Source organism: Schistocerca nitens, chromosome 5 (assembly GCF_023898315.1).
Source record: "Schistocerca nitens isolate TAMUIC-IGC-003100 chromosome 5, iqSchNite1.1, whole genome shotgun sequence".
NCBI classification, from domain to species: domain Eukaryota; kingdom Metazoa; phylum Arthropoda; class Insecta; order Orthoptera; family Acrididae; genus Schistocerca; species Schistocerca nitens.
The window spans coordinates 434,382,387-434,397,111 of NC_064618.1; the positions used below are offsets into that span (position 1 = coordinate 434,382,387).

Consider the following 14,725-nt stretch of genomic DNA (forward strand, 5'->3'; position numbering starts at 1 on the left):
CATCTACACCTCTGCCCTATTAAACCCACTGACCACAAACAGCACCTACATTTGACAGCTGTCATCTCTTACACACCAAAAAATCCCTCCCATACAGCCTGGGCGCCTGTAGACGGTGTATTGGCAGCAATGAGAACTCGCTTTTCCAGTATGCTGTAGGCTTTGCGAGGGCCTTCACAGAAGGGCTCCACCCCTCAAACTAGTCCACAAACAGATTTCACACACAACATCCTCAAAAAAAAAAGTTCTGAGCACTATGGGACTTCTAAGGTCATCAGTCCCCTAGAACTTAGAACTACTTAAACCTAACTAACCTAAGAACATCACACACATCCATGCCCGAGGCAGGATTCGAACCTGCGACCGTAGCGGTCGCGCGGTTCCAGACTGTAGCGCCTAGAACCGCTCGGCCACCGTGGCCGGCTACAACATCCTCACATACCCCTAATCCTCTCACCACTGCCAAGAACTGGTTACAAAGTAGTGCATCTCGCACCACCCAGTATCACCCAGAACAGGAACAACTGAAACATATCCTTCATCGGGGGTCAGATTCATGTCATCGTTGCCTGAAATTAGGAACATCCTAACCAAGATTCTTCCCACGCATCTTAAAAGTGGTATTCCACCACCAATCCAATCCACACAACATCCTAGTTTATTGCTAAGCCACTCTCAATCCCAATCCCTTGCCAGAGGGATCATTTCCAAGTGGTAGATCCAAGTGGTAGATCCAGGTGCAAGATCTGCTCAATGGTGCCACCCAGCTCTTCCTGCTCCAAGCCTGGCACAGTCTTATCCTAGTCCATCAGAGGCCAGGCTACATTTGAAAGCAGCCATGCTATATAGCAGCTCTTTGCAGCAATCACTGTACAGCTTTTTATCTCAGTATGACAACCAACCACCAAAATGAATGACCACTGCCAAACTGAGTCCAAGAACAAAACGCACTGAGTAGCACAAAATGCAGCTGAGCACAAAATGCTCAAATTCAATGGCTGCTTTAAAACGTGGACCATCTGTATCCTTCCCTCTGCCACAACCAACAGCTTCCCCTTCTTCTAAATTATCACACCCTCCCAGTTCATCTCTTCATGTCACCTTCATTGCACATTGCACCAGAATGGCTCCTGTACCTATGTCTCAAATGTCTAGCCTGTGCACCTGCCACCCTCCCCTCCTGCATTCTTAGCCAGCAAAGAGGCTGTCTCCCTCAAAGCCAATAGCAACCCACCCCTAATTCCTCTTTCTGTCTCCTGCATCCCTCTCCCTTGCCACCCCATCCAATACAATTCCCCACTTCACCCTTGTTCACCAACTGAACTGCGCTCCTGGCATTGTGTGTCCAGCAGGCACTACATAAGGGCATGTGCATGCGTGCGTGTACTCTAGCTCACAAAAGGGTTTATTCCAAAAGCTAGAAACTGTTCTTTTTCTGGTGTACCTGTTGACAACACCATGCTGCTGCTTTTCAGTGAATGTTCTCCTTTATTTCCAATGTATTTAACTCCCCAGTACTATCACGCACTGAATAGTGACAGCCCTTAATCACTCTCATAATGTTAAAGAACTGATGATTGTGGTATCTTATACAGCATCCTTTCTGGCAGGCCAAAATATACTACCTCTCTTTACTCAGCTTTCACCCTTACAGTTCCAAGTGCACCTTAGTAGTTAACCGAAGACCCTAATCATTGCTTCACATATTTTTAGCAACATTTCAATAGATTGCATTCTACTGAAGGCTTTTTTTCAAATAACAAATATTGCTTTGTTTGCATCGTCCACCTTTACCCTTGTATCAAAATATGTAATTCATTCCATGTGAAAGACAGGAACGTTTCATTCTCTGAAACTCAGTAGTATCATTGGAACTATAGCAATAAATTGTTAGCCAAGCTGATTTTTTTCTTGTTTAAAAAGATCAGCTCACCCCACTCCATTCCACTCATCTTCTCTTCTCTCCCCCCCCCCCCCCCTTCTCCTTCCCTCCCCCCACCTCTCACCATCTACCACCTAAATCCATCTTGATAAGTTTTTCTCAAAAAGTTCACTATTTACATCTGTGCTTGCTTTGACAATAACAGCATCTGAGTAGTAATTCCCAGGTATACTTGACTACTACCTAATTAATTCCATTTTTATGTCACTTTATTAAGTAATGTTACAGCACTGCTGAACTCTTAAATTTTGCTTAATTCTCTAGGCATTGTTTCTCTAATGTTTTCCCATTCTCTTCTAGTAATGAACCTGATATTAACAATATTCAAGTCAGGTGTAACATCTTTTGTAACTGTTACATTTTACGTACATGGGCCCCAGTCCTCTGAAATAGTAAATTATACAGCATGTCATGAAAAAAATTAAGATAATGTCTTTTCAATCTTACTTTCAATGTTCACATGCACAAATGCTGAAACAGAATATCTTTTAAGAATTACATCAGCTTGTACTGGTACTACTCAATAGAAATTACTAAAGCATTAAGTAATTTGAAAAGCATCCTCAATAAAAAACCCTTACCTTCCATTCCCATGTCTGAAAAGAGCCAAGATCTCTTCAAAAGTCTTGTTCTTAGTTTCTGGAACCTTCTTGTACGTAAATGTCCAGAAGATGGCCAGGAAAACGCTGAATGGGAGGAAAGTGTAGTTCTCCAGTGCATTCTAGTGAAAAATAAATAATACAAAAACATTACTTATTAATAAACAAATGTGACCATTAAACAGCTGTTTAATTATAGTAGGACTGTTCTGGTATAATGTAAATACTTCAGGAGTGAAGGAGACCACTCACTGGAAAGCAGAAACATCAAGTCCTTGACAGGTACAGGTACGTACGTACACACACACACACACACACACACACACACACACACACACAGACAGAGACAGTGACTGGTAGTTTATTAGAGGTTATCGGTTATCTATGGTGACAATGATGAGACCTGGAGGAGGGGAAAAGAGTGTGCAACAGGGAATGGGTAAGATATCAAAGACAAGGCACATAGGGAGACAATTTAAGTCATCAGAGGGGAAGGGAAGAGGCTTTCAGTGGCCACAGCAAAATGAAGACTGAATAAAGTGGTCATAGTTGAACAACTGAGGGAGAGGAACATGAAAGAGAGAGAGAGAGAGAGAGAGAGAGAGAGAGAGAGAGAGAGAGAGAGAAAGGGGGCCAAAAGGGGATGGGAGGGGAGGGGAGGGGATGGTGTACATTGTGGGATTAGGGAGGAATGAAGTGGAAAGTGACCCCCTCAGAAGGATGGTGATAAGCATATATTTGAATGGGAGGATTGTGAGAATATAAGGTGTGTTTGAAGAGAACATGGATGGAAGTGACACAGGGATCCACATGGCTTTGGTACTGAAGAAGCTGTTAGAACCGCTGTACATCACAGTGTATTTAGCAACTACAGGAACTGTGATCAGATAGCCACAGTAATTTTTACAGTCAGATAGCTGGTTAATTGTCAAAGCAATACAGAGTGCTGCACAGTAACTGTAACACAGGTGGTATATAACATGGCTACTTTGACACACGTCCTGAACTTTTTCAGGATACAAAATGCCCATGACTGGACTGCAGTAGTAAATGGCAGGTGCTGTTTGGGGGCAGGGGTAGCACCTGCATCATCTGCTGGGGAATGCGCCATTAGATTCAATTTTGTGAATAGGATACTGCATAGGTTGTAAGTGTGTAACGAACTACATATCAGGAGGTTCATTGTTTAAATTTAAACTGGTCTCAGAATCTGTCGCTTGCTTATTTCACCTCTGGTAATGATTTGTTGGCTGTGAAACTCAGTGCAAAGAATGAAAGAAGAAAAGGGGATGCCACCAGAAAGCAGTGTTTCACGACAGAAAGATAATGGACTCACCAAAAAGTGAGAAGACTGATGGTAATGTGGCATTCACTGTGTGAAAAACACAAAGAAAGCACAGAAAAGACATTTTAATACCAAATCTTCTGTTTATTTACTGTCTGATTAGTTTTGGGGTTTACCCATTGTCACAAGCCACCTATTACACAGAACAGAATTTGTCATGAGTGAATGTGTGGAAAGGTGATAATACAGTTATCAGTGACAAAACGGTTTGTATGATAACTACTTAGATATGGGACATGTCCAGAAAGTAAGTACTATTTTGGAGAAAACTTAACAATTTTCACAAACCAAAATTATTTTTTTTACAAAAAAAGGCACATTGTAAATAATTTTTCTATGTAGGTGGCACCATTGTTCGGACATTTGTCATAGCAGGAAGCCAACTTTTCTACACTCCCTTCGTAGAACGATGCCACCAGTGAAAACAGCCACTGCTGACCACAGTTTTTTGTGTCATCACCACTGTCAAAGTGTCTTGCTCCAAAAATCACACTCCAAATTGAGGAACAAGTATTAGTCAGAAGGTGCAAGGTTGAGGCTGTACAGCAGATGACTGAACTGCTCTCAACTGAATTGGTTAATAAGGTTGTGTGTGAGCTGCATTGATGGGTTAATGTCTGCAAAGAAACTCAACAAGCAGAATGTGCTGGCTGTACCAGAACATAGTGTATATGATTTTTTTGTGCTGACAAAGTTGTTTTGAATTATTGTTCTTTGGGGGGGGGGGGGGGGGGGAATCATGAGAGCTTCCACTCAATCGACTGTTATATATATCCAAAAACAAAGATGATGTGACTTACCAAATGAAAGTGCTGGCAGGTCGACAGACACACAAACAAACACAAACATACAAACAAAATTCAAGCTTTCGCAACAAACTGTTGCCTCATCAGCAAAGAGGGAAGGAGAGGGAAAGACGAAAGGATGTGGGTTTTAAGGGAGAGGGTAAGGAGTCATTCCAATCCCGGGAGCGGAAAGACTTACCTTAGGGGGAAAAAAGGACGGGTATACACTCGCACACACACACATATCCATCCACTCATATACAGACACAAGCAGACATATTTAAAGACAAAGAGTTTGGGCAGAGATGTCAGTCGAGGCGGAAGTGCAGAGACAAAGATGTTGTTGTATGACAGGTATGAGTGGCGGCAACTTGAAATTAGCGGAGATTGAGGCCTCGCACGCGCGCGCGCCCACACACACACACACACACACACACACACACACACACACACACACACACACACACACACACACACACACATATATATATATATATATATATATATATACAGACACAAGCAGACATATTTAAAGGATATATTGATAAAGGAGATATATATAATGGAGGGAAACATTCCACGTAGGAGATATATAATCCTTTTGCCTCTGTATATGTCTGCTTGTGTCTGTATATGTGTGGATGGATATGTGTGTGTGTGCGCGCGCGCGCGAGTGTATACCCGTCCTTTTTTCCCCCAAGTTAAGTCTTTCCGTCCCCGGGATTGGAATGACTCCTTACCCTCTCCCTTAAAACCCACATCCTTTCATCTTTCCCTCTCCTTCCCTCTTTCCTGACGAGGCAACCGTTGGTTGCGAAAGCTAGAATTTTGTGTCTATGTTTGTGTGTCTATCGACGTGCCAGCGCTTTCGTTTGTTAAGTCACATCATCAAACCCAAGTTCCATCACCAAGTTACAGTTCTGCTTAAGAATTCACCTCCCTTATCCCTGTACTGTGTAAGAAATGTTGCTTTGTTTTTTGCACATCCATCAGCATTTTCAGAACACAAGGGGAACACAAATTGTGAAAATTTAAGCTTTTTGTGGTAACCTCATGCAAAACTGTTTTTGAAATTTGTGGAAACTCATCACAAAGCAGTTTTATTGTGTACTGTTTGTTTTAGAAAACTTTCTTAGCCAAATCATAATTGACAATAGAAGGCTGTCCACTCCATGCTTTATCATGAACAATGGTTCATCCAGCATTGAACTGTATCAGAAACACTCTCACCAACACGTCAGTCATTACAGTTTTGCCACATGTCTCTACAAGCTGATGATGAATTTCAGCTGGTTTAACATTCTTTGGATTCAAAAACTGTATTATAGAATGCATTTTACATTCGGCAGGCTCAGGGATTGTCTGATACATTTTGAATGATCACTACCAAATGTGAACACAACACAATCTGGCTGTAATGGCACCAGTGGAAAGACAATGAACCATAGAGATGAGTGTGAATGTGCAGAACTGAAACACTAGTGCTTCGAAGGAGGTAGAACAACACGATACTTACTTTCTGGACATGCCTTGTATTTATATTTGGGATAACAGCTGGCATGAACAGTTCTGTTTATGTCATCACACTTATATGTATCTTACATATGCATTAAAAGATGTCATAGACGTAGCTACACTTTACAGTATTATGTTAATGTATATGTATAACACATATTTTTCTTGACTGTGTTACCTTCATTATCCAGCATGATGTGATCCACATGACAACACTATTGTATACACTAAGAACTATTTTTCTTGTTGAGTCACAGTGTGTGTCATGCTGGCTTATCTATTGTAGTTGTTATCGTAATTTTGACAGATGTAGATGCAAAGAAATTTTTTATAAACTCTTACATAGTTCTGATATATTCAGTTTACTTTGCAATTGTATTAGTATCACTGACACAGTGTTCCATCACACCACAGTTGTACAATAAACATTCGTTCCCTTTTCAGCAATACCTAAGAAGAAACATTCCATTTCATCCATATTTCAATGGAATCCACACATGATAGTTTTGTTAAGCTGTTACAGTTCTCAATGTATAATTTGTGGTGTGCAAGAAACTGCAAAAATGCAGGAATTTAAGGAGATGCTACCTAATAAACTAAAACAACCAGAGGTTGTAGAGGGTGTCAGGGGGAGCATTAGGAAACAACTGACAAAAACAGGGGAAAGGAATATAAATGAAGAATGGGTAGCTTTGAGAGATGAAATAGTGAAGGCAGCAGAGGATCAAGTAGGTAAAGAGACAAGGGCTAGTAGAAATCCTTGGGTAACACGAGAGATATTGAATTTAATTGATGAAGGGACAAAATATAAAAATGCAGTAAAAGAAGCAGGCGAAAGGGAACACAAATGACTAAAAAATGAGATTGACAGGAAGTGCAAAATGACTAAAAAGGAATGGCTAGTGAACTAATGTAAGGATCTAGAAGCATATATCACTAGGGCTAAGATAGAAATTGCCTACAGGAAAATTAAAGAGACATTTGGAGAAAAGAGAACCACCTGTATGAATATCAAGAGCTCAGATGGAAAACCAGTCCTGAACAAAGAAGGGCAAGCAGAAAGTTGGAAGTAGTATGTAGAGGGTCTATACAAGGGAGATGCACTTGAGAGCAATGTTATGGAAATGCAAGAGGAAGTATTTATTTATTTATTTATTTATTTATTTACTTATTTATTCTTTGCCCATGGACTCCAGCTGAGAGTATTGGGCATGTCATACAATAGGCTATTAACATCAAACTTGACTTCATTATATATAAATGAAACAAATAATTAAACAGAAATAGTCTATAAGCATACAAAGGTATTACATGTTTCACATTATATATACACACAAATCCAAACAACATACAGAAATGATAATTTTTAAAGATACATTTCAGTAATGATATAACATATTTAAACACCATCTTAGTATTCACTCAAACTGTATATACATTTCTCTGTGAGACATAGTTTCAAATGATTTTTAAAACATTTGAGGTCTGTTTCTTTTTTAATGATTTAGGGAGATTATTAAAAAACCTTTTGCCTGCTTCTTCAGGGGCAGTCATAGACAGTTTTAGATTTCTGTTTATCATGTAGTAATTTTCATTTCCTCTTGTACCGTGTTTGTGTACTTCTTTATTTAGGAGGTGTTTATTGCTTGACCTTACTACCATTATGCTTTGGTATATGTACAGTGAATATACTGTCGTAATATTATAGTGTACAAAAGCTTGCCTACAGGTCTGTCTTGGTGGTATTTTTGCAATGCATCTCACTGCCCTTTTCTGAATTTTGAATATTCTTTTTAGGTAGCCAGCTTGTGCACTTCCCCATATATGAACTGAATAACACAAATGTGGGACGACAAGTCCATAATACATTGATCTGAGGACTTCATGATCCACAATCTTAGCTGTTTTATGCATGATGAAGATCTGTTTGTTTATCTTTTACACAGTGCATCTATATGCTCCCCCCATGCCAAATGTTTGTCTACTATAGTTCCTAGAAAGTTTGTGCTGGTTACTTCTTTAATAGTCTTTCCATTTATATTAACATTTATATTATAATTTTCACTATGGATGGTCTGAAATACTACATTCATTGTTTTAGACTGATTCATAAACAGGTTGTTTTGTGTTAAATATTTATTTGCATTTTCGATATTCAGGAGTGCTTCCTTCTCAAGCTCGTCCTTTGTGTCAGCTGTGCAACTGATTGTTGTGTCATCAGCATACATTATAAGTTTCTGATTTATATAGCTAGGGAAGTCATTTACATAGATTACAAATAGTATTGGCCCTAGCACCGACCCTTACAGCACACCGTGTTTAACTGTTTGCAATTCTGATCTGTAGATCGTTATATTTCCCCCACCAGTATTTCTGATTTCCATGCATTGTTTCCTATTTGTAATGTATGATTTAAGTATGTCATAGCTTTTTTCATCTAATTCCAACCTGATATAATTTCATCATTAATTTTGAGTGGTTCACACAATCAAATGCCTTAGATAGGACCATAAAAATCTTTTGTTGCCTGTCAAGTAAATTAAGAATGTGTCCAATTATATCTGTTGATGCTGTTTTTGTTGACTTCCCTTCTCTGAAACCATGTTGTGATGAATGCAGTATACTGCACTTTGTTATAAAACTTACAATTCTATTCTTTGTAATCATTTCATAGATTTTAGCAAATGTTGAGATCAATGATATTGGCCTGTAGTTTCCTAATTCATCCCTGTTCCCTTTCTTAAATATTGGCTTCACTTTACTTACTTTCAGTGAATCTGGAAATATAACGGGTGATCAGAAAGCCAGTATAAATCTGAAAACTGAATAAATCACGGAATAATGTAGATTGTTGTTGTTGTGGTCTTCAGTCCTGAGACTGGTTTGATGCAGCTCTCCATGCTACTCTATCCTGTGCAAGCTTCTTCATCTCCCAGTACCTACTGCAACCTACATCCTTCTGAATCTGCTTGGTGTATTCATCTCTTGGTCTCCCTCTACGATTTTTACCCTCCACGCTGCCCTCCAATACTAAATTGGTGATCCCTTGATGCCTCAGGACATGTCCTACCAACCGATCCCTTCTTCTAGTCAAGTTGTGCCACAAACTTCTCTTCTCCCCAATCCTATTCAGTATCTCCTCATTAGTTATATGATCTACCCATCTAATCTTCAGCATTCTTCTGTAGCACCACATTTCGAAAGCTTCTATTCTCTTCTTATCTAAACTATTTATCGTCCATGTTTCACTTCCATACATGGCTACACTCAATACAAATACTTTCAGAAACGACTTCCTGACACTTAAATCTATACTCGATGTTAACAAATTTCTCTTCTTCAGAAACGCTTTCCTTCCCACTGCCAGTCTACATTTTATATCCTCTCTACTTTGACCATCATCAGTTATTTTGCTCCCCAAATAGCAAAACTCCTTTACTACTTTAAGTGTCATTTCCTAATCTAATACCCTCAACATCACCCGACTTAATTCGACTACATTCCATTAGCCTCGTTTTGCTTTTGTTGATTTTCATCTTACATCCTCCCTTCAAGACACTATCCATTCCGTTCAACTGCTCTTCCAAGTCCTTTGCTGTCTCTGACAGAAATACAATGTCATCGGCAAACCTCAACGTTTTTATTTCTTCTCCATGGATTTTAATTCCTACTCTGAATTTTTCTTTTGTTTCCTTCACTGCTTGCTCAATATACAGATTGAATAACATCGGGGAAAGGCTACAACCCTGTCTCACTCCCTTCCCAACCACTGCTTCCCTTTCATGTCCCTCGACTCTTATAACTGCCATTTGGTTTCTATACAAATTGTAAATAGCCTTTCGCTCCCTGTATTTTACCCCCGCCACCTTTAGAATTTGAAAGAGAGTATTCCAGTCAACATTGTCAAAAGCTTTCTCTAAGTCTACAAATGCTAGAAACATAGGTTTGCCTTTCCTTAATCTAGCTTCTAAGATAAGCCGTAGGGTCAGTATTGCCTCACGTGTTCCAATATTTCTTCGGAATCCAAACTGATCTTTCCCGAAGTTGGCTTCTACTAGTTTTTCCATTCATCTGTAAAGCATTCATGTTAGTATTTTGGAGCCGTGACTTATTAAACTGATAGTTCGTTAATTTTCACATCTGTCAACACCTGCTTTCTTTGGGTTTGGAATTATTATATTCTTCTTGAAGTCTGAGGGTATTTAGCCTGTCTCATACATCTTGATCACCAGATGGTAGAGTTTTGTCAGGACTGGCTCTCCCAAGGCTGTCAGTAGTTCTAACGGAATGTTGTCTACTCCTGGGGCCTTGTTTCGACTCAGGTCTTTCAGTGCTCTGTCAAACTCTTCACGCAGTATCGTATCTCCCATTTCATCTTCATCTACATCCTCTTCCATTTCCATAATATTGTCCTCAAGTACATCGCCCTTGTATAGACCCTCTATATACTCCTTCCACCTTTCTGCTTTCCCTTCTTTGCTTAGAACTGGGTTTCCATCTGAGCTTTTGATATTCATACAAGTGATTCTCTTTTCTCCAAAGGTCTCTTTAATTTTCCTGTAGGCAGTATCTATCTTACCCCTAGTGAGATAAGCCTCTACATCCTTACATTTATCCTCTAGCCATCCCTGCTTAACCATTTTGCACTTCCTGTCGATCTCATTTCTGAGACGTTTGCATTCCTTTTCGCCTTCCTCATTTACTGCATTTTTATATTTTCTCCTTTCATCAATTAAATTCAATATTTCTTCTGTTACCCAAGGATATCTATTAGCCCTAGTCTTTTTACCTACTTTATCCTTTGCTGCCTTCACTACTTCATCTCTCAAAGCTACCCATTCTTCTTCTACTGTATTTCTTTCCCCCATTCCTGCCATTTGTTCCCTTACGCTCTTCCTGAAACTCTGTACAACCTCTGGTTCTTTCAGTTTATCCAGGTCCCATCTCCTTAAATTCCCACCTTTTTGCAGTTTCTTCAGTTTTAATCTACAGTTCATAACCAATATATTGTGGTCAGAGTCCACATCTGCCCCTGGAAATGTCTTACAATATAATACCTGGTTCCTGAATCTCTGTCTTACCATTATATAATCTATCTGATACCTTTTAGTATCTCCAGGGTTCTTCCATGTATGCAACCTTCTTTCATGATTCTTGAACCAAGTGTTAGCTATAATTAAGTTATGCTCTGTGCAAAATTCTACCAGGCGGCTTCCTCTTTCATTTCTTACCCCCAATCCATATTCACCTACTACGTTTCCTTTTCTCCCTTTTCATACTATCGAATTCCAGTCACCCATGACTATTAAATTTTTGTCTCCCTTCACTATCTGAATAATTTCTTTGATTTCATCATACATTGCTTCAATTTCTTCATCATCTGCAGAGATAGTTGGCATATAAAATTGTATTACTGTAGTAGGCGTGGGCTTTGTGTCTATCTTGGCCACAATAATGCGTTCACTATGCTGTTTGTAGTAGCTTACCGGCATTCCTATTTTTTTATTCATTATTAAACCTACTCCTGCATTACTCCTATTTGATTTTGTATTTATAACCCTGTAATCACCTGACCAAAAGTCTTGTTCCTCCTGCCACCGAACTTCACTAATTCCCACTATATCTAACTTTAACCTATCCATTTCCCTTTTTAAATTTTCTACCCTACCTGCCCGATTAAGGGATCTGAGATTCCACACTCCGATCTGTAGAACGCCAGTTTTCTTTCTCCTGATAACGACGTCCTCTTGAGTAGTCCCCGCCCGGAGATCCGAATGGGGGACTATTTTACCTCCGGAATATTTTACACAAGAGGACGCCATCATAATTGACCATACAGTAAAGCTGCATGCCCTCGGGAAAAATTACGGCTGTAGTTTCCCCTTGCTTTCAACCGTTCGCAGTACCAGCACAGCAAGGCCATTTTGGTTAGTGTTACAAGGCCAGATCAGTCAATCATCCAGACTGTTGCCCCTGCAACTACTGAAAAGGCTGCTGCCCCTCTTCAGGAACCACGCGTTTGTCTGGCCTCTCAACAGATACCCCTCTGTTGTGGTTGCACCTACGGTACGGCCATCTGTATTGCTGAGGCACGCAAGCCTCCCCACCAACGGCAAGGTGCAAGGTCCATGGTTCATGAGGGGGGTGGGGGGGGGGGGAGGTTATGTAGATAGAGAGGTACAAATTGACACACATGCTTGGAATGACATGGGATTTTATTAGAACCTAACAAATACAAAAGTTCAAAAAATGTCCAACAGATGGCGCTTCATCTGATCAGAATAGCAATAATTAGCATAACAAAGTAAGACAAAGCAAAGATGATGTTCTTTACAGGAAATGCTCAATATCTCCACCATCATTCCTCAACAATAGCTGTAGTCGAGGAATAATGTTTTGAACAGCACTGTGAAGCATGTCCGGAGTTATGGTGAGGCATTGGCGTCGGATGTTGTCTTTCACCATCCCTAGAGGTGTTGGTCGATCACCATACACTTGCGACTTCAGGTAAACCCAAAGCCAATAATCGTATGGACTGAGGTCTGGGGACTTGGAAGGCCAAGCATGACGAAAGTGGCGGCTGAGCACACGATCATCACCAAACGAGGCGCGCAAGAGATCTTTCATGCATCTAGCAATATGGGGTGGAGTGCCAACCTGCATAAACATCGTATGTTCCAGCAGGTGTTTATCAGCCAGGCTGGGAATGATGCGATTCAGTAACATATCGGCGTACCTCTCAGCCATCACGGTAGCAGTTACAAAACCAGAATCACGAATTTCCTCAAAGAAATAAGGCCCGATAACGGTAGATGTGGTAAATCCAACCCATACTGTGACTTTCTCGTCGTGCCATGGAGTTTCCACGACATTTCTAGGATTTTCGGTAGCCCAAATTCTGCAGTTGTGGGTGTTGACAGACCCTCCGAGCGTGAAATGAGCTTCGTCGGTCCACAACATGTTACTCAGCCAATCGTCATCTTCCACCATCTTTTGAAATGCCCACATCGCAAATGCCCTCCGCTTCACTAAATCACCAGCTAACAGTTCATGATGCCGATGGATTTTGTACGCATAGCATCGGAGGGTACGCCTCAGTGCCAACCAAACAGTAGTGTATGGAATGCTGGTGCGACTGCACGACCGTTGACTTCCCCATGCATAGACGAACCCGCTACAGTCTCCATTTCTTCCTGAACTGTCTCAGCAGCATTACGCCTTGTGCTCGGTCAGCCACTACGGGGTCTATTGTCTAAACAACCCGTGGCTTCGAACTTCGAAATCATTCTCGCCACAGCTGCATTTGTCAACGGACCTTTACTCATTCGAATCCCCTTCCTATGGTGATAGGATCATAACTCTGAACAAGCACATTCCCCATTCTGATAATACAGCTTCACTAAAAGTGCCTTTTCAGGTAACGTCAACATGCTGAGACTGCTGGCGCACCTGATTCTCTCTCTCATTACATCTCCTTTTATACATGATTGTCATGCACAGTCGCTAACGTTTTGCTGTTCAGCGCCATCTGTCAGACATTTTCTGAACTTTTGTATTTTTTTGGTTCTAATAAAAACCCATGTCATTCCAAACATGTGTGTCAATTTTTATCTCTCTATCTACATTATTCCGTGGTTTACTAAGTTTTCATATTTATACTGACTTTTTGATCACCTGGTACCTTCTTCTATCGCAGCATTCAGCATGTGTGTCAATGGTTTTAATATACATTCTCTGCATTCCTTTATGAGATGTGATGTGACACCATCCCAGCCAGATGAATGTTTAATTTTAAGTTGTTTTACTAGGTTTGACACTTCTGTATCTGTTGTATGTATGAAAACCTTAGTATGATTTGTATCTGGGGTTTTTAACAATTTATTTACTGCATTTGTTTTATTTTGTCTTATTAATTCGTCTGCTACAGTCATATAATATCTGTTAAAAGTACTGGCTATTTCTAAAGGGTTTGTGTTGCTTTTCCCACTCATCAGTGGGCAGATGTCCTCTGCCCGGTTTGTTACTTTTCCTCTCCCTTCATTAATGAAAGACCATAAACTTTTTGAGTAGTTCTTTCCCTTACCTATAGACATCCTGATGAATGATGCTTTAGTTTCTCTGGTAAAACTACAGTACTCTTTCTTTCTTATTTTATAGAGTGTGTTGTAGGCCTCAGTATTTTTTTTTTTTTTTTTTTTTTTTTTTTTTGTTTGGAGAGGTCATAATACACACTCTGATTATTTCTGGCATGGATTACTTCCCCAGTCACCCAGCTTTTCTTTTTTTTTTTGTTGCTTTTTGACAAGCCTTTTACTAACAGGACATGTAACATCATAATAATAATTGAATAAAGAAAAAAACTGGTTCCATTTGGTGTTTGCATCTTTTGCTGCATATATTGTTTCCCAGTTTTCTGCCTCTAACATCTTTTTTAGCAGATTTATGTTATGTGGGTGGTTCTGTCTTCTCATCTCCCATATCTTCTGCAATGACTAGTCTTTATATTTATGTTTATCATGATTGTAAAATGGTCTGCTAA

General features: G+C 40.0%; 1 protein-coding gene across 2 annotated transcripts in view; it reads right to left on the minus strand.

Moving 5' to 3' along the window:
- LOC126260852 (glucose transporter type 1) overlaps positions 1-14,725 on the minus strand; it is a 522,947-nt gene that overhangs the window by 110,002 nt on the left and 398,220 nt on the right. For both annotated transcript variants that reach the window (XM_049958265.1, XM_049958264.1), the window contains one exon: positions 2,524-2,663. In XM_049958265.1, coding sequence (XP_049814222.1) covers positions 2,524-2,663 — 140 coding nt within the window. The remainder of the gene's footprint in view (positions 1-2,523; positions 2,664-14,725) is intronic.